The 26,862-nt window shown below is 40.5% G+C and overlaps 3 protein-coding genes and 1 pseudogene across 3 annotated transcripts; 2 read left to right on the top strand and 2 right to left on the bottom strand.

Annotated features, from left to right (window-relative positions):
- Window positions 1–597: 597 nt before the first annotated feature.
- On the bottom strand, window positions 598–5,371 carry ndufaf7 (NADH:ubiquinone oxidoreductase complex assembly factor 7). The gene is made up of 10 exons (XM_068708313.1): window positions 5,135–5,371; window positions 4,303–4,463; window positions 3,633–3,713; window positions 3,395–3,505; window positions 3,014–3,227; window positions 2,744–2,802; window positions 2,293–2,406; window positions 1,564–1,707; window positions 1,112–1,285; window positions 598–1,000 (listed from the first exon to the last, which is right to left on the bottom strand). The coding sequence occupies exons 1-10, from the start codon at window positions 5,202–5,204 to the stop codon at window positions 773–775; spliced, it is 1,356 nt and encodes a 451-aa protein (XP_068564414.1). The 5' UTR covers window positions 5,205–5,371; the 3' UTR covers window positions 598–772.
- A 593-nt stretch (window positions 5,372–5,964) lies between these two features.
- On the top strand, window positions 5,965–15,446 carry cebpz (CCAAT enhancer binding protein zeta). Its single transcript, XM_068709089.1, has 17 exons — window positions 5,965–6,191; window positions 6,787–8,264; window positions 8,860–9,091; window positions 9,196–9,379; window positions 9,573–9,661; window positions 10,016–10,069; window positions 10,155–10,257; window positions 10,387–10,446; window positions 10,527–10,593; window positions 10,919–11,031; window positions 11,604–11,664; window positions 11,807–12,018; window positions 12,717–12,749; window positions 13,310–13,405; window positions 13,565–13,635; window positions 14,672–14,753; window positions 15,043–15,446. The coding sequence occupies exons 1-17, from the start codon at window positions 5,985–5,987 to the stop codon at window positions 15,201–15,203; spliced, it is 3,303 nt and encodes a 1,100-aa protein (XP_068565190.1). The 5' UTR covers window positions 5,965–5,984; the 3' UTR covers window positions 15,204–15,446.
- On the bottom strand, window positions 15,242–19,715 carry LOC137871317 (protein CEBPZOS-like). Its single transcript, XM_068709090.1, has 4 exons — window positions 19,623–19,715; window positions 18,821–18,938; window positions 18,657–18,701; window positions 15,242–15,324 (listed from the first exon to the last, which is right to left on the bottom strand). Exons 2-4 carry the CDS (start codon window positions 18,936–18,938, stop codon window positions 15,242–15,244), a joined length of 246 nt encoding a protein of 81 aa, XP_068565191.1. The 5' UTR covers window positions 19,623–19,715.
- A 3,798-nt stretch (window positions 19,716–23,513) lies between these two features.
- LOC137870864 (hepatocyte nuclear factor 3-beta-like) lies at window positions 23,514–26,525 on the top strand (annotated as a pseudogene).
- Window positions 26,526–26,862: the final 337 nt, after the last annotated feature.

Here is a 26,862-nt window from a genome sequence, read left to right on the forward strand (position 1 = left end):
GGCAGCGGCGACCCCCTCACACGTGTAACCAAATCTTTTAATTGCCACCGGGCTCGTTGTGAATGGCTGCTGCACAACTGTGAGCTCAGCTAACGGCTTCAAGATGTGGACAGAGGAGGAGGAGGAGGAGGCGAGGCAGCGTAGCAAGGAGGGGTTGACCCTCTTCAGCGGTGTCACGGTCTCTCTGTCAGTGTCAGATAGGCGACGTAAAACAAAAACAATTTTGTTTTTTTTAGTTGTGTATTTCTGATTATGGGTCATGTTATCTCTCAACCCTCTGTTGTAGAGATTTAGCATAAGTTAGCATTGTCACATGCTAAGCTTAGCATGCTAACATGCTAAATTTCAGTATGTTAAAGACAAAACAATTAAGGTATTTTTCAACCTGGGATTCATTTTCATGGTTGTGGTCGTTCTGATTATGGGTCATGTTCACTCTCAACCTTTTTTTTTTTTTTAGAGATTAAGCAAAAGGCTAGCTTTGTCACACGCTAACCGTAGCATTAGCAAAAGCTAGCATAGCATGCTAACATGCTAAATTCCTATATGTTAAAGACAATAGAGTTCAGGTTTTTGCAGAATTTGGAAAATAGAAAATGTGTTGAACATAAATTCTTTATTTTCTCACATCTTTATATCAAAACATCTTCACAGTTAACTTAAAGAGACACTGTCCTTTTAGCTCACTTCACGTTGGACGTAAACTTTGTTCTTCTTTTCCTAAATCTAAAACGCCATCGTCCCATGAACACGATCTTCTGTCCGAAGCGTCTCAGGTGAAGCTGAGCTCGGTGAATCCGGCTACAGGCGGCGGCGCCGCCGGACTCCTCTTCTTCTCCAGCTTCAGCCCCTCTGGTCTGGCGGGTTTGGCCAGCCGGCTGTGGTGCAGCAGGCCGAAGAAGTGGAAGCGCTCGCCCATCTTGGCGCCGTTGGTCAGCATGTCGTAGCTGCCGATCAGCTGCTGCCTGGTGGACGCGTCGCTGCAGTTCCTCAGGAGAACCTGCAGGAGAACCGCAGAGGAGGTGAAAGGCTTTGAATCAAAGGATCTGAGCTAATCACACTATCTTAAATAAATCACTGTGCTCAGTGAGGTGAACACCGTCACACTCGCCTGCATTCGGGAGTCGATGCCCATGTTTTTCAGGAACGTCCGCTGGGTGACGGGTCCCAGACAGGCCACGCCCCCTCCGGCCATCCTCCGCAGGAAGCCAAAATCCACGTCGGCGGTGAGGTCGGCCGAGCCGGGCGAGGAGAGGACGTCGTGGAGCCGGTGGCCTTTAAAACCCTGACGAGTAAGAAACAGTAACTTTTTCATATTCACATGTCAGAGGAAGAGGAGCGTCCTCCCTGGTTTCCTTTTCACTGCTTCCTACATCTGTTTCCTTCAACTGGAACTGAGGAGACAACTAACTGTCGCCACTTTAAAAAGGTCTAAATCTCAAAACTGCTCCTTTTCTGAGAACTGCTCTCCCCTCTTATAGACTTATTAACTACGTGATGATGTGACTACGTGAGGACACGCGTCTGTCCAGGTGTCCTCTCGTGAGACGCCGTCCTCCTCACCCTGAACGTGTCCGTCTTGGTTCCGTCGTGTCCGTAGTCGGCGATCAGCGCCGCGCCGCCGTCCTCCGCGATCCGCCGGGCCAGCTGCTGCACCACGACCCCGCCCTCCGCACACACCTCCACGTGACCCCGCCTCTCGTCCGCCTGACACACACACACACACACACACACACACACACACACACACACACACACACACACACATATGACTCAATCAATAATAAATCACTTCACTCTCAGTTCCTCTCTGCTGGAGACGTCGACCACAGTCCGACTTTTAACCCACACAGTCGGGTTTCCTCACTTTTTAAAGGTGGGCTGGACAATTAAATTTAATAAATGTCCTCAATTTTGATGGTTATTAATCTATTTATTATGAATAAATAGACACATCTCTTTGATGTAGAAACCAGCCAAAAACGGATCATTGTTTCATTTTTAGGAACACAGACGGCCTCAATGTGCTCCTTAAAATCCACTTCCTGTCTGTTTTGACCTCTCGTGCTGCATTTAAGAGCAGATTCTTCATCCAAACAGACTGATGATGATGATGTCATGGCTCTGGCAGGAAGTTCAAAGCGTGTGGAGAGAGGCCAAATCAAAGCAGACTGCGAGCGCACAGAAGGTTTAAATGTGGGAAAGGAAACACCAGATGGAGGCTATAAATCATAAAAAGTGTTCATTGAAAAGACTGAAGATGTTCTTCAAAGTTTAAAGTTTAAAGCTCACCTGCACAAGCGTGGACGAGGCCGGAGTGGGAGACGGCGCCACGACGAACCTCAGCTGCTCCGTCTTCTCCGGGTCGATGTCCACCATCACCTCCCTCCAGCCTCTCTGAGTCCTCTACACACACACACACACACACACACACACACACACACACACACACACACACACACACACACACACACACACACACACACACACACACACACACACACACACACAAAGTTATGTCTAAACACCCGGAGAGAGGTGTGTTTGTGCAGCGCGTTCACTTCATTGTGGCTCCATCTGGTGGTGAAGTGGTGTAACGACACGCTGGTGAAGAGCCGCTACAGCTCATTTTTCTACACTTTTGAGATTTTAGAAAGTTTGTCAGAACAATAAAACAAAGAAGCAGAAGAAGAAACAACATGAACAAGAGAAGAAGAAAGTCATGACAAAAAAGTAAACAAACCTGAAATTTGTGGATCGGCAGAGCGTCAAAGAACTCGTGAGCGAGAAAGATGCTGAATCCTGAGAAAAGAAGAAGAGAAACCATCAGTGTAGTCCTGGTCCTCTATATGAACCAGTCTCAGTGTAGTCCTGGTCCTCTATCAGGCCTCCATCAGTACAGAGACCATCAGAGAGAAGATGGTCTGTTTCTATAGAGTTATTCTTAATGATGTCATCGGAGCCACCGGGTCGGATTCTGGTGAAACCAGATGAACTCATGCGTATTTCATACCTGTGGGGACGTCCTCTAAGCGGCGGTACCAGGACACCGGCAGCCCGTCGGCGGTTTCCCCGCGGCGGTACACCGGCTCATCCTCGGCGTCGGCCTCCCGGCTGCGGCTGCCGGTCAGATTCTGGGCCTGAAGACGACTCAGCACCGGACTCACCTCCACCAGGTGGAGGGACGGCGAGGCTCCGCCCACCACGGACCGCAACTGACCGAACACCTGGGAGAACAACACAGAACGTAGCTAGTTAGCTTAGCTTAGCACAAATCCACTTACCGGCACCTTTAAAGTTCACTAACTAACACGTTAGAATCTGTGTCACACGTCTGATGTTTTTGTGCTCTTCGGGTCTGAAACACGTCTGATGATTTAAATAAAGTTCGTACTCGGAGGATGTCGACGGCCAACGATCCTTTTCCAGGTCCGAGCTCGACCAGCTGCAGCTGTTTGGGTCGACCGGCTCCGATCCACTCGCTGACGATCCAAATGCCTAGCAGCTGGAAAACAAACGGTTATAAACAAGTGTTATTACCTGACATCAGAGGAAATGTGCTGTTTGTCTTTCAGACGGTGAACTATCAGGACGCCGGTTCCCTAAAACATAACAGAGGTTTCCAGCCTCACCTCTCCGAAGATCTGGCTGATCTCTGGTGAGGTGATGAAATCTCCGTCCGGTCCCAGCATGTCGTTCCTCACGTAATAACCCTGAGAGAGAAAACACAGCAGACGGAGTGGAACTAGTTCAGGTTTTTAGACAGAAATAGAAGAGTTAGTGGTCAACCGGACTCCTTCAGAGTCCTCGTTAAGAGTCCTCGTTAAGAGTCCTCGTTAAGAGTCCTCGTTAAGATACCTCGTTAAGAGTCCTCGTTAAGAGACCTCGTTAAGAGACGGAGATCAATTAAAGAATCTAATAACCAATTATCTGATCGTGCTGTAAAACACGTACTTTTACTTAATTTAATTAGTTTAACAAAAAATAAGTTGCTTTATTAAATAAATTGTCACTTATTTTGTAAAATTACAAAACATTTACTGGAATTTGTTAAGCTTTTAAAACATATAAAATAAATATAGAAAATGTTAAAATTTGAGAAGAACAAAACAAAATTTGACCTCAACGATTAACGATTTGTTGTTGATTAGTTTTCTGCATTATTCGATTCGATTAATCCAGAAAATGTTGCTCCAATCAGAAGACTGTATTTATTTTTCAAAACAAAAGTGAGAAAGTTCTTCACAATAAAAGCACTTAAAACCAAACAGGCTGTTTTCTTAAACTGCGATCCTCACTCACCGTCACCGGGTTGGTGAGCACCTCCCTCATGTACTCCGCCACCGTGATCGGACCCGTGGCTTTTATTTTGGAGGTCAGGTGTCGCATCATGGAGGGGCGGGGCTTCTCCTCACCTGTTGAGGAGCTGCAGGTGAGTCTGGTCTGAGCTGCTCTCCATCGCACTGTCAATCAAACACATATACAGTATACATGTTATATACATGTTTAATAATAAAGAAATATTCAAGAATTATGTATTATTATTAATAAATAAAAGAACAAAATACAGATTCAATATATTAATCTATGAATATTAATGAGATCAGTTCTTGTTTATGGCTAATTCTTAAGATCCCTGCATGAATACTTGATATACATGCATGAGGAGGGGGAGGAGGAAGAAGAAGAGGAGAGGTGAGGGAGGAGGAAGAGAAGGAGGGGAGGAGGAGAAGGAAGAGGAAGAAGAATAAGAGGAGAAGTGAGGGAGGAGGAAGAAGAAGAAGAATGCATGAAATACATGAATAACTTAGTTATTTGTAAGGTTGTGTGGTATAAGACTTGTGTCCTTAGCCCAATTTACTTGAATTAATTAACATCAAATTAAACAAAACCTACATATTTTGTATAACAATACATCTGTTACTCAGTAATAAGCACATAATAAGGGACGAAACAGGCAATTAATGTGGAATAAAACATTAAATTATGCAAAAATGCATCGAATTTCACAGAAAACATGCAAATATTCAACAACAGTTAGGTTTCACAGCACGTGGTGTCTCATTATAATAATATAAAGTAATACGTGTCTGTTAATCTGAATTAAATCTAAAGTATGGATCACTACACTCACCTGCTGATCGATTGACTGGACTGGAGACTCTGATCAGCTGCTGCGTTTTAACTCCAAAACAAAGCCTCATTCTGCTGATTATACTGATATAAATTAAACTAAGACGCTGTTTTATAATATATATTAAATAATATTTGGCTTGGCACCATTATTAGACACGAAAGTGTATTTAAACTCTTAACTTTAACCCGCATGGACCAACTCTCTGCTCTGCTAAAGTCCTTGTGCAAGAGCGACATGCTAATGCTAACAGAGTGACGAAGGTTAAGCTAACCACCGTAACATTTACAACATCCGGGTAACCTTTCACAAGAAAACACCTTTCGTTGGCCATATTTGTAGTGTTAAATTAAATCAACAATATACAGGTTTTATTTTATTTTTATAAAATTGTAACAAATCTCATTAAATCTGTATCCTTATGATTGTTTCTGTTAATTTTGGGTTCATTTATGAATAAGCCAACACTTATTTGGAATACTTTTGCTATATTATTTTGAAAAACATCAGAAAGGTAAGAGTGGTAAACTTGACACATTTTGCCGGGACAACAAACTCTCTGATTGGACAAACGATTGGTGACGTATTTGGACAAAATATTGCGATTGGCTCCTCGATCTATAGCCGGAAGTAGTTCTTCTTCACAACATTTGCATTTAAAAAATGAATAAAACGACAATAATTTTTCGTGTACATTTTTATATTCTCATTTAAACAATAAAAAAAGCATAATGTGAGGAAAATTACTAAAATATTTCGTTTTTCCCCCAAAGTACGGAAACGCTGCCGTGACGTTGCCTCTTTCCACATCCGGGTCACGTTCTTCTCCTCATGCTGTTTGTTAGCAAGCATGGCGGCGAAAAACAAGCACCGTAAAAAGTCCAAAGCGAGCGGTAATAAAGTGACATTTCAGCCCGCAGACAACGACATGGAGGCCGAACACAGCGGCGGGGAGGAAGCGGAAGGACCGGCGGCTGATGCCGGTGAAGACAGACGGAAGAAAGGAGAAGAAGAAGAGCTCAGTCTGGACGAGATTCTACGGCTCGGAGGAACTCAGGCGAGTTAAATAAATAATACAAATAAAATAAAACCTCATAACAGACAGACCTGCGGCAGCTTTACTTATATAGATAGTTACTTTGTTAATTATAATATTTGTGTATTTATTTATTTTAGTTATATAATAATTCACCCGAATAAAACCTCATAACAGACCGATTATAATTGATTATATTCACAATATTTAATATATTATAATTAATTACATTTACTAAAGTACTGTACTTACAAACTCAAACGCTAACTTTTAAATTATAATTATTTGTATTTATTTTGATAATATAATAATTCACCTCATAACAGACAGAACTGCTGCAGGTTTACATATTAATAGTAACGGTGGAAAGTATTTAATTACATTTACTAAAGTCTACAAACTCGATCTACTTGTAGTTTTATTAAAACATTTATATTAAATAAAATGTATTATTTCTTACTCCTCTACCTCTTCTACTCCACACATTCAGAACTCAAAGTATAAACCACCTAAAACATCTTGGTGTGTTATTATTAATTCTGCATTTTAATGCATCAATATTAATAATAATCAAACAATGAAAACGTGTTTTTCTTCTTCTCTTGCTCGTCTCCAGGCCGACTACGTTCTGCTCGCCGGCCTGAACGACTGCAACGAGCTCGTCGACGGAGGAAAGAAAGGAGCGATAGACGACCTGGAGGACGGCGAGCTCGAGAAGTTCATCGCCAAGCTCGGCGTCCGGGCGTTCTCCGGACTGCAGAGCATCCCGGACGAGCCGGAGGGAGAACCGGGAGGCGAGGAGGAGGAGAAGGAAAGTAAAAAGGCAGAAACGAAGAAAACAGAGGAGGAAACCGCTCAGCAGAAAGCGAAGAAGGAGGAGAGACAGAAGGCGAAGAAGAACAACGACGCGGCGAAGACGAAGAAGAAGCAGAACGTGAACGTGTTCGAGTTCCAGAAGAGGCCGGTGCTGCTGATCAAACCCGGAGGGAAGTGGTTCGACCTGGACTACACCGCCGAGGCCTCCTCCGCCCAGCAGGACCCGTCGCTGGTGTCCCAGTACAAGACGCTCGCCCAGCAGCTGTACGAGGCCGACGTGGCGCTCTACAGGAGCAAGAAGAACCTGCAGAAGGGCGCCAACTCCAACTGGATGAAGACGGTCGTCTCCTCCGGCGTGCTGGCGGACCGGATGGCGGCCATGACGGTGCTGATCCAGGACGCGCCGGTGCACACGCTGGAGCACGTGGAGAACCTGGTGTCCATGGTGAAGAAGAAGGGCAGCCGGCGGATGGGTTTGATGGCGCTGGACACGCTGCGCGAGCTGCTGCTGTCCGACCTGCTGCCGGAGGGCAGGAAGCTCCGCCCCTTCGCCCAGCGGCCCTTCGACCAGCTGGAGGAGAAGGCCAGCGGCAACCGGGACGCCCGCGACCGCCGCCTCGTCCTCTGGTACTTCGAGCACCACCTGAAGCACCACGTGGCCGAGTTCGTGGCGGCCCTGGACACCGTGGCGCACGACACGGTGGCGGCCACCAAGGCCAAGGCGCTGGCCACCGCCCACGAGATGCTGTGCGGCCGCCCGGAGCAGGAGCGGGCGCTGCTGGGCCAGGTGGTCAACAAGCTGGGCGACCCCGAGTACAAGACGGCGGCCAAGGCGTCCTACCTGCTGGAGTCGCTGCTGCACAAGCACCCCAACATGAAGGCGGTGGTGTGCTGCGAGGTGGAGCGGCTCATGTTCCGGCCCAACATCAGCGCCAAGGCGCAGTACTACGCCGTGTGCTTCCTCAGCCAGGTGATGCTGAGCCACGACGAGGCGCCGCTCGCCGCCAAGCTCATCGCCATCTACTTCTCCTTCTTCCGCGCCTGCATCAAGAAGAAGGACATCGAGTCCAAGATGCTGAGCGGGCTGCTGTCGGGCGTGAACCGGGCGTATCCCTACGCCGGCGCCGGGGACGAGAAGGTGAGGGAGCAGCTGGACACGCTGTTCAAGGTGGTGCACCTGGTGAAGTTCAACACGGCGGTGCAGGCGCTCATGCTGCTCTTCCAGGTGATGGACTCCCAGCAGAGCGTCTCCGACCGCTACTACGTGGCTCTGTACAGGTAAAGCCTCCTCATCTTCATCTTCATCATCTTCTTCTTCTTCTTCTATTGTAGTCAGGATCTATATAACCTAATCTTAGTCCTTCTAATAGATTCAGTCAGTGTGATCTTGAGTTTTTTACAAAAAGATCGCTGCAGTTTTTATTTATTTATTTAAACAAAACAAAAGTCGACCAAGTTATTGATTAACTTTGTAGGTTGAAATTAAATGTTATTTGACGACTGATGAAGATGTAAACGTTGACTCCTCTTCTTCTTTCTCTTCTTCTTCCTTCTCCTCTCCTTCCTCCTCCTTCTTCTTCTCCACCCTCTTCCTTCTCTTCTTCCTCCTCCTCTCCCCCTCCTCTTCCTCTTCTTCTCCTCCTTTTCTTCTTCTTCTTCCTCCTCTTCTTCTTCTTCTTCTTCCTCCTCATCTTTTTTCTCCTTTTCTTCTTCCTCTTGTTCTTCCTTCTCTTCTTCCTCCTCCTCTCCTTCCCTCCTCCTCTTCTTCCTCCTTCTTCTTCTTCTTCTTCTTTCTCCTCCTTTCCTCTCTTCCTCCTCCTCCCTCTCTCCTCTCCTCTCCTCCTCCTCCTCCCTCTCCTCTCCCCCCCTCCAGGAAGCTTCTGGACCCGGGTCTGTCGTCGTCCTCCAGACAGAGCATGTTCCTGAACCTCCTGTATAAATCCCTGAAGGCCGACATCGTGCTGCGTCGGGTCAAAGCGTTCGTGAAGCGTCTGCTTCAGGTCAGCGCCGAGCAGAGCGCCAGCTTCTCCTGCGGAGCGTTGTTCCTGGTGTCGGAGGTGATGAAGGCCAAGCCGGGCCTCAGGGTCCTGCTGCAGGAGGACGGGGTAGGAGGGTCGCACCGGTCCGGGTTTCGTTCTTTAAGATCCTGAAGATTGTTTTACAGTTTGTGAGTTAAAGTCTGACATCACTTCCTGTTGTGTTCACTCAGGACGGAGAGGAGGAGGAGTTCAAAGACCTCGCTGAAGAAGAGGAGGAGAAGGAGGAGGAGGAGGGTGACGACGATGATGAAGAGGAGCGCTTTGTGGACGCCGACAAACTGGAGGAAGGAGCGAGAGCAGAGCCAGAGGTGGCAAAGCCCACTGCATCATGGGTACACCACCAGAACCTGGAAGGTGAGTTAAAACGATCAAAAAGACCAAAACACATTGTTAAAGTCTGTCTTTGATGTTATTTGTTAGTTTTGTCTCATCTTTAGTTCTCCACAGTTTACCGTAAACAGCAGATTCTGTGTCCACATGTTGTTGTTGTTGTTGTTGTTGTTGTTGTTGTTGACGACAACTGATTTCCTGTTTGTGTTTTTTTCAGGAGGGAAGAGCATTCAGAGCTACGACCCGCTGCACAGAAACCCGTTATTCTGCGGCGCCGACCACACGACTCTCTGGGAACTACAGAGAGTGAGAAATAAACAAATAAAGAAATTATTATATATATTATATTTATATATATATATATATATATATATATGTATATATATTTTTTTATATCATCAAATATCATATTTAATCATATTATATATCATTAAAAAATATATATATATATATATATATATATATATATATATATATATATATATATATACATATATATATATGTATATATATATATATATATATATATGTATATATGTTTATTGTGTGTTTTTTGTGTCCCTGTCATGTCGTTGTTGTGTGTTTTCTCGTCCTCGTTGGTCACGTTGTGTCTGATGAGGACACATAAATGACTCTGTACCGTTTCCTGTTCCTCTGCAGCTCTCCGTACATTTCCACCCGTCGGTGTCGCTGTTTGCCAAAACCCTCCTGGAGGTAAAACGATCAAACTGTTTGATCACAGAGACAAAGAGTTAAAGGTGAACCTTTCCTCTCTTAAGACGCCTTAATGTGTCCTCAGGGAGGCTCCATCCAGTACTCCGGTGACCCTCTGCAGGACTTCACCCTCATCAGGTTCTTGGACCGGTTCGTCTTCAGGAACCCAAAACAGCTGAAGGGGAAACGTAAGAAACACCGACCTCACCTCCGGTTTTTAGACATTAGAGCAGAAGTTTTAACAGCTTATATCAACAGTTCAGCTGCAGAACAACTTGAATATGTGGAATAATCTTTCATGTTTTATCTTTTCTTAGAAAACACCGACTCTGCGGCGCTGACGCCCAAACAGAGGTTCCCTCTGAACTCTCTCCCAGGTGAGTTCATGCTGTGTGATGATGTCGTGTTTCTTCACTTTGTTCTGTTGTGAACTTTCGTCTTTCTGTTGGTCTGTCAGTGAACTGTGAGGAGTTCCTGGTGAAAGAGGAGAGTCAGATCCCCGTGGAGGAGATCTTCTTCCATCGGTGAGTTTATAGACCAAATATTGACTAATATATTTTAATAATAATATTTATTTGTCGTCGATAAGACAAAATGAACAACAATACAGATTAATGACGTTTAAGAGGAGCGTTCACAGAGAAAGTTTAAAGCAACAAGAAGCATCTTAATAAACGTTTATTTCTGCAAAAGATCGAGACGAAAAAGTGTGAATTTGTTAAGAAACATAATTTTAGATTTTGCTCTCGATTCTCAAAAAAAAAAAACGTTTTTAGTTTTGTTGAATCTACATTGAAACACAACGTATCATGTGACTGATGCAGTTTTCGATGTTTCTTTCTTGGACAGTTTCTTCAGGAAGCGTCAGCAGCAGAAGCAGCTTCAGGGTCGTCGTCCTCGAGGAGACGGAGACAACGAGAGCGTGGAGGACGTCGACGACGAAGAGTTCGAGAAGCTGCTCGGTGAGTCGAGACCCTCAGGAGGTCAAAGGTCAACGGCTCGTGTTCATTAACTGTGGACGTTCTGCTGCTAATCATGCAATAATAACAACACGGAAAAATGTATAAAATCAGATTTACTTTTAGAATGAAACACTTGAAATGAAAAGAAAATGTAAACCAGATTTTGCTGTTTAATATTTACATTTTTACTCCTTCAACATATTGTTTCTTTTTTACAAAATGAACCAAAACTGTATCAATGAAAATTTTAAATATTTATTACATATATGTGTTATTGTAAATATTTATTACATATATGTGTTATTGTAAATTTCAATTTTATATTCAGGGTACTTGTTTATTTTTGCTTTTTATTTAATTTAAAAGAAACACCAAGTGAAAATATGTGAAAACTACTTGCATGAAAAGTAATATATTTTTACTTATATTTGAAAGTAATTAAATTATTTAAAAACAGTATTTAGTTTAGTTCAAAAGTGAATAATAATATGTATTTCTTGTGTTTTTGTTGTCCTTTCTGTTATAAACCTCTTGTTTTTACTAATAATAAATATGAATATGTTTCTGAACAGATTCCTGTGAAGGAGACTCGTACTTCACTGAGATGACCGTCGATGATCTGGACTTTGCAGGGTGAGCGGTTCTCTCATTGATTATTGATTAATGAACTACGGGTCAGTTTGTGTTCTGTTCCACATGAACAACATGGTGAATACTGCAGTAATAACACAGTTAATAACACACTGATGGAGTCTCTCTCCTCTCTGCTCGTCAGTAACGTGAAGAGTAAAAAAAGTAAGAAAGGAGCCGAGGACTCGGAGGACTCGGAGGACTCGGACGTGGACGACGTGGACGACCTGGACGACGAGGAGGTGTCTCTGGGCAGCATGGACGAGGAAGACTTCGGAGACGAGCTGGAGGAGGAAGGAGGAACCTTCATGGATCCTGATGGAGGCGGAGGAGAAGACGACGATGATGATGAAGAAGGTGGGGAACGGATCACGTCTTTCTTGTATTTCTGTCAGTTTCCTTTTTAAAGTGTTTTACTTCTAAAACGACCCGACTTTTGTTAAATATGTTCAGTTTATTACATTTTCAAACCTGAGAAAACTTTAACTTTAATCAAACAAACCGTCCGTTTCATTTCCCCTTAGAGCATCTCAGCGCTGTGGATGTTTAACAGAAACATCAAAGTCATAAATAGACTCTGGATCCAGTTTGAAGCCACTTTTCTACAATCAGCTTTAAGTTCTTGGTGGTTTTTAACCAGATTCAGGATTAGAGTCGATCGGTCGTCTTAAAGGATCTTAAAGCTTTGTAAAGGAATTCTAATTAACTCATATTTCATATTCATAAACTACTTCATTACTTTTGTTCAAGTCAAGTATTAAATGTTTACTCGAATGAAGATTTTTAAACGCTGCTTCACGGCGTCACCAACTCCGTTTGTTGTTGTTTTTGTACTGATGGTGAAAATTACAACAACTGAACATTGAACATAAATTGAAGTTGAGATGATATTTGTACGTGTTTTTCTCCGGGTTTTAAGATGATTTTTGCTGCTTCAGGACTTGAACCTGTGATCTTAAAGTTCCAGGACGCTTCTCTGAGCTGAATACTAAACTAAATCTATCTTCCTTTTCTTTATTTAAATGTGTTTGTTGTTTCTTGTTGTCTTCTCTCAGTTCCAGAGCTGGAGGAGGACGACATATTCGGTGGTGAGTTTACAAACCAACAAATGTACATAAAGTACTTTATCGAGTATTCACAAAGTTGTTCTTTAAATATAATAATAATAATAATAATAATAAAACAAACGCACACAAACAATAAAAACACCATCACAAAATATTAGAAACACAATATGTTGTTACAGATGACGTCACTTTTACTCAAGTACTTCACTTAAGTACAATTTTTGAAGTAGTAGAATTCTACTCTACTGCAATCCAGAGGGAAATATTGTTCTTTTTACTTCCCTAATTGATAACTTAACTTACTTTACTGATTCTGGTTAATAATAATATAATCAACTAATAAAGTATGATGTGTTGTTGTTCGTTAAGATAAAAACTTGATTGAGTAAATTCACAATGTACACAGACATATTTACAGTAATTAAAGCTGCAGCATTAGAGCGATGAACACATTCATTTAATGTAATTAAAACATTCTTTAAAAATGATGATATATATTAGTTAACTTGTTCGCGCTACAGAAGATTCCAATTTAAACTTTCCTGCTTCAAATAATGAAATGAATGTTTGTTTGTCTGCAGAGTCAGACGATGAGATGGAGGTTCCAGACATCACTCCTCGAACCAAGAAGATGAAAAGGAAATCCTCTGAGGAGCTCGACTTCTCCGAGTCTTCAGGTTGGTTCAACTTATTTCTCTGTTACATTGTGATGCCTTCAGGCTCTGGGTGAATGATGACATGGAGGTTTAAGGGTTAAAGCGCTTTGCGTGGTCGGAAGACTAGGAAAACGCTTTACAAGTGCTTATAGCTTTTACCATTGTTTCTCCATCGCATAGATTCAAAACAGGGGAAGAAGAAGAAGAAGAAAGGAAAGAAAGATGAAGCCATATTTGCTTCTGCTGAAGAGGTGAGATGTTTTGTGAATTAAAATAGTTCAACGTAAAATCCAAGTTTGAATTTGATTCAGAGAATATCAGAGTGGAACTTGAATAAAAAAAGGACGAACACGTAACAATGTTTTTACCACATGTTATACTATGACTTTTTTTGACATGTTATACTATGACTTTTTTCGACATGTTATACTATGACTTTTTTCGACATGTTATACTATGACTTTTTTCAACATGTTATACTATGACTTTTTTTGACATGTTATACTATGACTTTTTTCGACATGCTATACTATGACTTTTTTTGACATGTTATACTATGACTTTTTTTTCGACATGCTATACTATGACTTTTTTTGACATGTTATACTATGACTTTTTTTGACATGTTATACTATGACTTTTTTTGACATGTTATACTATGACTTTTTTTGACATGCTATACTATGACTTTTTTCGACATGCTATACTATGACTTTTTTCGACATGTTATACTATGACTTTTTTCGACATGTTATACTATGACTTTTTTTGACATGCTATACTATGACTTTTTTCGACATACTATACTATGACTTTTTTCGACATGTTATGCTATGACTTTTTTCGACATGCTATACTATGACTTTTTTCGACATGCTATACTATGACTTTTTTCGACATGTTATACTATGACTTTTTTTCTGACTTTTTTTGACATATATTATGACTTTTTTCGACATGCTATACTATGACTTTTTTCGACATGTTATACTATGACTTTTTTCGACATGCTATACTATGACTTTTTTCGACATGTTATACTATGACTTTTTTCGACATGCTATACTATGACTTTTTTTGACATGCTATACTATGACTTTTCGACATGTTATACTATGACTTTTTTTGACATGCTATACTGACTTTTTTCTACATGCTGTACTATGACTTTTTTCGACATGTTATACTATGACTTTTTTCGACATGCTATACTATGACTTTTTTCGACATGCTATACTATGACTTTTTTCGACATGCTATACTAATTTTTTTGTAACTTTTTTTCAGTTTGGCTCCCTGTTGGATGAGAATGCTGGCTCCAAGTTTGATAACATTGGACTGAACGCGATGGCAAACACTGACAAAGCAGGTAGGTTGGATAAATGGAACACTGTTCGTACCTCATGTTAACAACAAGAAAAAGGTGAAGGTTTTTATTCAGTTTGCTGGATACCAGCCATGTTTAATGACCTCTCCACTGAGAGAAACAGATCAGTTGGATAACAGCTTTCTAAAAAAATGTATCATCTGAAACAGGTTGAATCAGGTTTACAGACACAAAATGGTCCACCTCTTCTGTACAGTTTGCTGTAGTCTTCCATTAGATCCATAAAACCAGACACTGATGTGCCTTTTTTTTTTTTTTTTGTCCTTTCTAGGCCTAAAGCAGTTGAAGTGGGAAGCGCATCGAGACGACTGGATGCAAGACCGCGACGCCAAGACGATGCGCAGGAAGAAGAGCGCGTTCAACAAGAAGAGGACCTTCGGTCGAGTCAGGGCGGGAGGCAAGACATTCGGGAACAAGAAGAGGAAGAACTAGCAGCTGCTGTGTGTTTGTGGATATTTGGACTGACAACTTCATTCCTGTTTGACCGACCACGCTTCATGGTCTCTCTCTCGGATCCCGTGGACCCCCGCCCACTCATTGGACCGGTAGTAAACTAGGAGGAAACACAGGAGAAGAAAGTGATTTTATAAAATCAAAGACTTTTATTCATACTACCCCTATGTTGTAAGAAGACATGTACATCAACAGAAATTAAAATTATTAACGTTTTCTGTCTATGGTTTGTTTTTTAGTCTACATGCAAAAGTTCCAATATTTTCAGTTATGCCATATTAAAAACATTCAAATGTGTTCATCTTTTCTCCATTTATGCCCTGTGGGTATTTGTCATAATAGTAAATAGAAACTCATAGTAAAACATGTTGAAAAAAAAAGTCCAAAAGAGTCACAGTATAGCATGTTGAAAAAAGTAATATAACACAGGGGTATTCAATTAAAATTCCAAAAGGTCCAGATTGAGAAAATCTCCTTGTGCAAAGGTCCGGAACATTACAATAATATCTCACTTGTGCTATTTAGTGCCATATATTCAAGAAGCCTAGTAGTAGTAACGCCTCTGTGTAGTCAACTGTCAAATCAAATAAAGAAAGTACACATCGATTATATTTTAACAATTATTATTCTCAGTTTTCAAATTTAACTGGATGGATTATAAATAATACATAGAAAGACAAATACATGTTCTCTCATTTCAAGTAAAATAAGGGCTCCATCTAAAAATAAGAGTCCGTCCATTCTTTGTTAAAAGCTTTCGCGGGATACTTTTCTCTTTATAGAGCACGCCATGTGAAACTGCTTCGCCGACTCAAGATGCATTTCAGAATACACACATTCGATTGGCTGAGTAGCGTCACGTGAGATGATTTACAATGCATGTAATTGGTCGATCTATTTCCTGGACTGTTGACCGAGTGCCGTAAAGGCTAGAAAAGCTGTGCAGGTTAAAATAAAAGCGCTCTGCCAAAATGTATAACTGACTATCCAACAGTTATACGTCCGGGTCCGGATAAGACAGCGTCTGGAGCCGGACCACGGTCTGCCTATTAGTGACCCCTGATATAACATGTCCAAAAAAGTCATAGTATTGCATGTCGAAAAAAAGTCATAGTATAACATGTCGAAAAAAGTCATAGTATAACATGTCGAAAAAAGTCAGAAAAAAAGTCATAGTATAGCATGTCGAAAAAAGTCATAGTATTGCATGTCGAAAAAAGTCATAGTATTGCATGTCGAAAAAAGTCATAGTATTGCATGTCGAAAAAAGTCATAGTATTGCATGTCGAAAAAGTCATAGTATAGCATGTCGAAAAAAGTCATTGTATAGCATGTCGAAAAAAGTCATAGTATAGCATGTCGAAAAAAGTCATAGTATAACATGTCGAAAAAAGTCATAGTATAACATGTCGAAAAAAGTCATAGTGTAGCATGTCGAAAAAAGTCATAGTATAGCATGTCGAAAAAAGTCATGGTATTGCATGTTGAAAAAGTCATAGTATTGCATGTCGAAAAAAGTCATAGTATAACATGTCGAAAAAAGTCATAGTATAGCATGTCGAAAAAAGTCATAGTATAGTATGTCGAAAAAAGTCATAGTATAGTATGTCGAAAAAAGTCATAGTATAACATGTCGAAAAAAGTCATAGTATAGCATGTAAAAAAAAGTCATAATATATGTCAAAAAAGTCAGAAAAAAAGTCATAGTATAACATGTCGAAAAAAGTCATAATATATGTCAAAAAAATTCACAAAAAAAGTCATAGTATACCATGTCAAAAAAAGTCATAATATATGTCAAAAAAAGTCAGAAAAAAAGTAATAGTATAACATGTCGAAAAAAGTCATAGTACAGCATGTCGAAAAAAGTCATAGTATTGCATGTCGAAAAAAGTTATAGTATAACATGTCGAAAAAAGTCATAGTATAACATGTCGAAAAAAGTCATAGTATAACATGTCGAAAAAAGTCATAGTATAGCATGTCAAAAAAAGTCATAATATATGTCGAAAAAAGTCATAGTATAACATGTCGAAAAAAGTCATAGTATAGCATGTCGAAAAAAGTCATAATATATGTCAAAAAAAGTCAGAAAAAAAGTCATAGTATAGCATGTCGAAAAAAGTCATAGTATTGCATGTCGAAAAAAGTCATAGTATTGCATGTCGAAAAAAGTCATAGTATTGCATGTCGAAAAAGTCATAGTATAACATGTCGAAAAAAGGCATAGTATAACATGTCCAAAAAAGTCATAGTATAGCATGTCGAAAAAATTCATAGTATAACATGTCGAAAAAAGTCATAGTATAGCATGTCGAAAAAAGTCATAGTATAGCATGTCGAAAAAAGTCATAGTATAACATGTCGAAAAAAGTCATAGTATAACATGTCAAAAAAAGTCATAGTATAGCATGTCAAAAAAAGTCATAATATATGTCAAAAAAAGTCAGAAAAAAAGTCATAGTATAGCATGTCGAAAAAAGTCATAGTATTACATGTCGAAAAAAGTCATAGTATTGCATGTCGAAAAACTCATAGTATAGCATGTCGAAAAAAGTCATAGTATTGCATGTCGAAAAAGTCATAGTATAGCATGTCGAAAAAAGTCATAGTATAGCATGTCAAAAAAAGTCATAGTATAGCATGTCGAAAAAAGTCATAGTATAGCATGTCAAAAAAAGTCATAGTATAACATGTCGAAAAAAAGTCAGAAAAAAAGTCATAGTATAGCATGTCGAAAAAAGTCATAGTATAACATGTCGAAAAAAGTCATAGTATAACATGTCGAAAAAAGTCATAGTATAGCATGTCCAAAAAAGTCATAGTATAACATGTCGAAAAAAGTCATAGTATAACATGTCGAAAAAAGTCATAGTATAGCATGTCGAAAAAAGTCATAGTATAACATGTCGAAAAAAGTCATAGTATAACATGTCGAAAAAAGTCATAGTATAACATGTCGAAAAAAGTCATAGTATAGCATGTCGAAAAAAGTCATAGTATAGCATGTCAAAAAAAGTCATAATATATGTCAAAAAAAGTCATAATATATGTCAAAAAAAGTCAGAAAAAAAGTCATAGTATAGCAAGTCGAAAAAAGTCATAGTATAACATGTCGAAAAAAGTCATAGTATAACATGTCGAAAAAAGTCATAGTATAGCATGTCGAAAAAAGTCATAGTATAGCATGTCAAAAAAAGTCATAATATATGTCAAAAAAAGTCATAATATATGTCAAAAAAAGTCAGAAAAAAAGTCATAGTATAGCATGTCGAAAAAAGTCATAGTATTGCATGTCGAAAAAAGTCATAGTATAACATGTCAAAAAAAGTCAGAAAAAAAGTCATAGTATAGTACGTTGAATAATGTCATGAAGAAAGTTGTAGTACATATTGAAAATAAATATAATATAAATAATAAATATGTTCTCACCTTCCAGAACTGAAGGAAGTCTTCTGTTCATTGTGTTCCTGAAATCTGTGGTGGAAATAAAGCAGGATTCTTTCAGAAACAGATCAAAGTTCTCCATCAGCTCGTTCCAGTAAAATACTCTGATAATAATGATAATAATAATAGTAATAATCAATACCAGATACCTTGACTGTTGTTCATCTTGTGGAACAGAGCGTACGCCCCGAAGACGCCCAGCAGCTCCAGAGCGATCACTCCCTTCATCAGCTTCTTGGCCAGAGGTTCCAGAGGTTTAGGAGGCATCTGAGGAGAGATCAACACACACTACTGTAGCTCACTTCAACACCAACGTCACCCAAGACACTGACCCTAACCCCAAACATGCTCCTCTATACAATAATTCAAAACAATATGTATTATTGTTCATGTCTTTCTTGTTTTAGCTCTTTTATTGTATTTAGAGTTGTTGCACACTCTCTCTAACACATCGACACAATTACATTTTATTTTGTTGTTTGTAATGTTTTGATATTATATTTCATATCTTGTCAATACTATTGTACGTAGTCATATCTTATGCATATTAATTGTATGTTAATATTTGTATATTTTAATATTATATAGGTGGAGGCTTCAAATGAGCCCAGGTGTCTTTTTGTCTCTTCCTGCTCGGTGCACATATTATTTATCTCCGTTATGTTTCTTTATTGTTATTGTTTGAATTGTGCAAAATAAATAAAACAAAAAAAAATACGTTTAGCTGGTTCATCATATTTGTAAACAAACATATACAATAAAATAAAATGCAATCAGAGAAACAGTGACTCATAAATCAATCATGTTTCCTTCATAACGTTGCGGAACAACGTGATGTTCATGAAGTTACGAGATGATGATTGTCTACTGAGTGAGCGGGATCCTCACGTGACACCCTGAACGGTCTCTGTGTCTTCATGCTCACGTCCTCTCACTCTTAAACACACTCACCTTCAGACAAACCACAGAATGAGTCTCTACTGTAGAGGAACTCACTCACAGCTCCGACAGTAACGTGAAATGCTCGCGGACGTCCTTGTAGAAGCGAAATGACGGCTACTTCCGGAGTACGGAAGCTCGGCTGGGAAAAACAAAACCAACTGCGACTTTTACACTTTGAGGGATCGTGCTGGTATTAAAATGACTTAAACTACTACCAATAACAAAAATAATAATAATTATAATAATTACAATATTTGCAATAATTATAATAACTATAATAATTACAATAAATTAATTATGTATGTATTAATAACATTATTATGAATAATAATAACAATAATGTTACTATTATGTTGTTGTTATTATTGTTTTAATATTGTTTAAGTTTCCTAATGTTTCACATAATTAACTAAGGCTTTGAATGCTGAAACTTTACTTGCTAAAGCACATTTTTACAGCGTAGTAAAGGTACTTTTAGCCCACACAAGCAGTATCCACTACTGCTTTTCAGTACAAGCATGGTGCTGTAACATAAAACAAATACAGGTGTGGGTAGTAATTAATCTCTGGAGCTTTTACACGTTTTCACCATCAAATATATTCATACATGCATGTTTGTGATTGGGGTTTGTTGAAGCCATTAACTAAACAAAGTACTTTAAACCCATATTAGCCTTTCATCTCTCACCTTGAAGAAGATGCAAATCAATTATTGTTATTATGTAACAACTGTGATTTCAGCCAGCTGTAGTTGCAGAAACTCTCCGGTAGGTGTCAGTGTGTTCTTGTTGAGGTTTCAGATGAGAAGAAACTCAAAGAAGAGATTCTCACCTGAGAGAAGTGTCCATGTAAAGGAGAAGAAGAAAGATGTCGTGCATCTACAACCCTTAAAAAACATGTGAAAAAAACCAAATCAAGTTATTAAAATAAGATGCTATATAATGATGTTATAGAATGTGATACAGCAGTGATTAATCCAGAAACAATATAATAAAACACTATCAATACTTCTACTTTAAGTACATTTTACTGATACATCCCTTTATACTCCAGTAAGGTTTTGAATGCAGGATTTTTACTTGTAGTGTAGTATTTGTCACACTGTGGTAGTATTTTATACTGCAGTAAAGGATCTAAATACTTCTCATGATATAAAATACAGTTTTTCTGTGAAATGAACTAATAAAACGTGACAATAAAATGCAGATTAATGAGCAGACTCTGCTGTTTCTGCTGTTTTCTGAGAGAAAGCACCAGTTTGTGGGTGTTTGTAAATGTAATTGCCTTCATGTGGACTCTCAGTATACTCAGGTCTCTGCTGGTCTCTGATGGTCTCTGCTGGTCCCTGCTGGTCCCTGCTGGTCTCTGCTGGTCCCTGCTGGTCTCTGATGGTCTCTGCTGGTCCCTCTGGTCTCTGCTGGTCCCTCTGGATTCTCAGCAGCTGCACAAATCTGAAGTTTGGTTGAAGAAGAATTCCTCTGAGTGGCTTTTTAAAGATAACTTTACTGTTTCTTAATACAAACACGTGACGTTCATCGGTTGAATGTTTTGTCGTGACATGTTTAAAAACTACAATACCCATGAGCCTCAGCAATGTAGACCAACACAACAAGATATCACGACGGTTAGTCAAGTTATCGATAATTCGGCTGAAATAAAACAATGAAGTCATTTTTTTTTTAAGAAAAAAAGGCCAAAAGTGTGACGGTTTGTGGAGCATGTTTATCAATTAGCGTAGCTTAGCATAAAGACAGGAAGTAACAGCTGGGAGCAGTGACCATGTTTTTCAGACCAAACACACCAGAGACGTTTTATTTAAAGAGCTTTAGAGGCGCTGGTATATATATATATATATATATATATATACGTATATATATATATATATATATATACATATATATATATATATATATATATATATATACGTATATATATATATATACATATATATATATATATATATACGTATATATATATATATATATATACATATATACATATATATATATATACATTTATACATATATATACATATATACATATATATATACGTATATATACGTATATATATATATGTATATATGTATATATATATACGTATATATGTATATATATGTTATATATATATATATGTTTGACTCTAAGGAGCCAGGCTAGCTGTTTGCCTCTGTTTCCAGTCTTTATGCTAAGCTAGGCTAACACCGTCCTGACTCCAGCTCTGTACTGAACACACAGAACAATGTTATAATATTATTATGGTTATTATTAGACGCATGTGTTCAGTTATTGATGCAGTTTGTTGGCAGTGGTGGGATGTAACTATAAGTACGTGTACAGTAGTGTAGAGAGCCTGTAAGTACAACTTGAGGAAGGCTTCAAGTTGTGTGTATTTTTTGGGGGGGGAAACACATTTAAAACGTAAAGAGAGACATTCCTGCGGTTGTCCTTCAGTCACTAACTCGTATTACGAGCCGGACTATAGATCGTCACACCAGCTCACACGGATCCTTCAGGCCCGACCGTCTCAGTGACCCGCTGAGCTACGCTGGACCACAAAAGGTGAACTATTTGGGCTTGTTTGACGTCCACACATGGGAGGACAGGTTGTGTGTGCAGAGAGCACGGTGGTCCGGCTCCTCTTGTTCCTTCACCTCGGTCGTGTGTACCCACCGTCCTGTCGTCCTGTCAGATTCATCACCAGGTAAATACACACTCGGACAGACCTCAAACAGTAAAGACCTGCAGCCGAGGAGGAGGAGGAGGAGGAGGAGGAGGAGGAGGAGGAGGATCAGTCTCCACTCTGCTTGTTAACTCCTGTGAAACAGTACATGAATAAAACATGAGACGTCCTGAAGTTTAGGGGTGATCTGTGTTGGTTTTCCGTGAGTTTAAGTTCATGCAGAGACGATCACAACCAGTCATTCAAAGCAGGAAGTTTAACTGCAAGTAAAGGAAAGTACGAAGAAGTGCATTCCAATGTGACTGAAAGCTCCAGAACTGCTACTAAATGGACTTTGAGGCCGAGTTAGTTGTTCAATTTACAAAGTGAAAAACTTTAAAGTCACAATATTTAAGATTTTAATGAAACCAAACCCCATTTAATGTTTTTACAATCAGTAATAACTGTTCTATATATAACACAGTTTTCATATCGTTACAGCAGAGCTGCAGCAAGTACTCAGATCTTGTAGTACACAGTGTAGAAATACTCAAAACGACTGAAAGTAAAAGTACTCATAATGCAGTATGGCTTGTTTCAGAACAATATAAATTACATTATTGAATTATGATTAATGATGCATTAATGTTGCAGCTGGTATTGTGATTTTAACCTATAATAATACATCATAATCTATTAGTTGATTATATGTTGTATTAATATAGTATAGTGTTATATAATGTGAAGTAACTCAAGTTTTGAGATATATGTAGTTCAGTAGATGAATAGAAGTATAAAAAAGTACTCGAGTAGTAAATGAGTTACTTTAGTGTAACACGTTACCTGCGTAATTGGACAGGTAATGACATCATTTACTGAGAGGCCACGGGGTGGGAGTCTCCTCGTGCCGAGATGGAATATATTCAAATCGGAATGTGCGCGTGAGCTCGAGGAGGAGGGGGGGGGGGGGGGGGTACGAAGCGGAGACAGCTGATTGGACACTGGCTCCGCGGCAGCAGCGCGAGCGCAGGTGCCAGAGTCCCTCAGTGAGCAGAGAGCCCGGTCACACAGACAGTCCCCGCTCAGGTGTGTGAGCCAGACCCGGTTCTGAACAGCCAGGAGACACCGGACGAGCGTCACCGGCGGCCAGCTGAGGACGGGCTTCGGTTCGCGTGTTTGTGTTTGTTTTTGTTTTTGTTTTTTTTTTGTTTTTTTTCCCCGCTTCGCGTGAAGCCGTTTGGATGCATTAAGTGTTGGGAGCGTGCACGATGCTGAGCGCCGTTAAGATGGAGGGACACGAGCATGCGGACTGGAGCGGCAGCGGCTACTACGGAGAGACCGAGGTCCGTGCACTTTACACCGGCGTTCATCAGAGCTGAACCCCGCTGATTATTACATCACTAGATTATTATTATTATAATAGATGAACTCTAATCACACGATCACGAACATACACACATCTGCACGAACCAACAATACATACAATATATATAATATATATATATATATATATATATATATATATATATATATATATATATATATATATTATATAGGCCTGTTTTACTTATATCACGTCATACTACTCGTGTGTTCTCCACACAAATACATGAATATTTGTCATCTATATTTTGCAATTATAATACACATATTCGATGTCAGTATTTGTCTTATTGGTGCATCAATCACGTGATTACTTCAATGCAGAACTTTTATTTATGCAGCGCATTAAAACGAGAGATTTGAGTTCTTTCTTTTTTATGTGAATTTTGCAGCAAAATGAGAAAAAAAATCCCCAAAATCTAAACGTTTGATTGAAGTTCGCATCTAAGCCTATATTAGTTGATTCCCTGCTCTGAAGAGATTGTTACAAAGAAGCAGAAGTATCTGTTATTCTTGAGGTAATTCTTCTGATTCGGTGAATCAGTAAAATGAGACTTTGTTTGTTCAGAAATCTCACTTCTTCACATCAGTAAAGGTTGATTTTAAGAGCATATGTCTCACCGATGTGTAACATGTAAAGACCGTGAACTGTGACGTGTGTTTAAATGGCTGTTATTGACTCCGGCCCTCAACATAACTTCTATTTGATCATCATTACACTGGAGATATTTGTCAAACTATTGACAAGAAAAGACAGAACATCAGAGAGCATCATGATCAATGTGGAGGACCTCTTAGTATGTCCTAATAATATGAATAATAATAATTCCGTTGGAGGCCGTTAAGCGGTTCTATCGACACTGACTCCAGAATTCATGAAGCTTAATTTAAAGCTCTTAAACAATATTCTGACCTTCGCACTGAGAGATGAGAAGATTACAGCTCTATAATACCTCGAGTTTCCATGGGGAGAAATATAATGTATGATAAAATAATCAGTTATAATCTCAGTTAATGTCAAGAGAAACTCCTTGAAATAAATACTCCGTTTAAGTAGAAACCTGCAGGAAATAGAGTGGAGGAGTTTTTTGGAGGACTTCCACTCCTACGATCCTGCTTCAGTCATCTGTATCATCTGTGAAGCTCCTGGTTGTTGGTGTCAATATAATACAACATAATATAGAACCGGAGCTGTGCTGAAGGTGTAACGTTCCGAATTTAATATGCGCTCAATTAAACGAACGCATGATGAGAGGCTGCTGTGTTGATCATCAGGAATAACTCCCTCATGTTTGTGTATAATATTACAGAGATACAGATGTGCTGCTTTTCTTTGTCATATAAAATCATCTGAGGGTTTGAACACATTATAATGAGATTAGAGGCCTTCGCAGCTTCCAGATGTTTTTGGACCAAACAATCAAATAATCATCAGATTAATCCAGAACGAACATAATCGTTAGCAGCCCAATTTAAATTTGTAAAGTTATTTATAAGAGTAAACCAAAAAAAAAACCTTAATTATAATTCATGCAACAGCATTTTTACAAACATTTGAATACAGTGTGGCCTGTTTATTAAATGAATGTCTACTAATAGTATTAAATAATATATATATACACATATATCTATATAGTATAAATACACATGAACAGGCTGTGGTAATAACGTGTTGCTCTGTGTTTCAGTGTTACACCTCAGCGGGAAACATGAACTCCGGTTTGTCCATGAACTCAATGAGCAGCTACATGAGCGCGCCTGGCATGACCGGCACCGGCCACATGAACGCGCACTACGTGAACCCGGTGGGGGTCAACCACTCGTCGATGCCCGCCGGGGTGTCGCAGGGCCCCGGGGCGATGGTGCAGGCCGGTGTCGGTATGACGGGCCTGGGCGGCGCGCTGCCGCCGAGCATGAGCTCCATGAGCCCGCCGCCGCCGCCGCCGTACGGGAGCGTGCCGGTGATGAGCCCGGTGTACGGGCAGGCCTGCGGCATCAGATCCCGGGAGCCCAAACCGTACCGGCGGAGCTACACGCACGCCAAGCCGCCGTACTCGTACATCTCCCTGATCACCATGGCCATCCAGCAGTCCGGCAGCAAGATGCTCACGTTGAACGAGCTGTACCAGTGGATCACGGACCTGTTCCCGTTCTACCGGCAGAACCAGCAGCGGTGGCAGAACTCCATCCGACACTCGCTGTCCTTTAACGACTGCTTCATCAAGGTGCCCCGCTTACCGGACAAACCGGGGAAGGGCTCCTTCTGGGCGCTCCACCCGGACTCCGGGAACATGTTCGAGAACGGCTGCTACCTGCGGCGGCAGAAGCGCTTCAAGTCCGGGAGAATGTCCGGCGCAGGTGAGAAGGAGGCGGCGGGGAAGTCGGGCTCGGAGGGCGGCTCGGTCACCACCACCAGCACCCGGTCCGACTCCCCGCACTCCTCCTCCTCCTCCTCTCCGTCCTCAGACGCGAAAGGCACCGGGGTCGACCTCAAAGCGCACCGGGGCGAACTGTTGCCCTCCAGCCCCGTGCGCGTGCCCTCCCCGCTCGCGCACACCCAGCACCTGTTCTCCCACCCCCACCACCACCCTCACCACCACCACCACCCTCACCACCCGCTGCTGCTGCACGACGCCGCGCACCTGAAGCCGGACCACTACCACCCCCACTACTCCTTCAACCACCCGTTCTCCATCAACAACCTCATGTCCGAGCCGCAGCACCACAGACTGGAGCCCGTGGTGCAGTACGGAGGCTACGGCTGCCCGGTGTCCGGGGCGCTGGTGGCGGCCAAAGGCGGCCTGGATCCCGCTCACAGCGACTCCAACTACTACCGCGGCGTGTACAGCAGGCCCATCATGAACTCCTGAAACAGAGCAACAACACGCTGGATTTGTACATTTGTGAATGTGAGGAAAGGATTTTTCCATCAGTCATTTGTGTGTTTGTATTTGTGCAACAGATAAAAACAAAATCTTTATATGAAAACAGTCTTTTTATCTTTCATTTAATTGAATCCAATCCTCACCGAAGGTCTAAATTTGATTGCCACGCTGCATCTCCAGCACCAACGGTCTGAACGTCAATATGAACACGAAGTGGTTTAATCATCAGCTGCGGGGTCACAGAGGCATGACGTCATCCGCAGATAACAAACAAGAGATTAAATGTGAGGAGGTGAAATGTTCTGCTCTTAACTCACATTAA

Source organism: Cebidichthys violaceus, unplaced genomic scaffold (genome assembly GCF_023349555.1).
Source record: "Cebidichthys violaceus isolate CVI_PGR_0920_01 unplaced genomic scaffold, fCebVio1.0.p SCAF_14, whole genome shotgun sequence".
Classification (NCBI taxonomy): Eukaryota; Metazoa; Chordata; class Actinopteri; order Perciformes; family Stichaeidae; genus Cebidichthys; species Cebidichthys violaceus.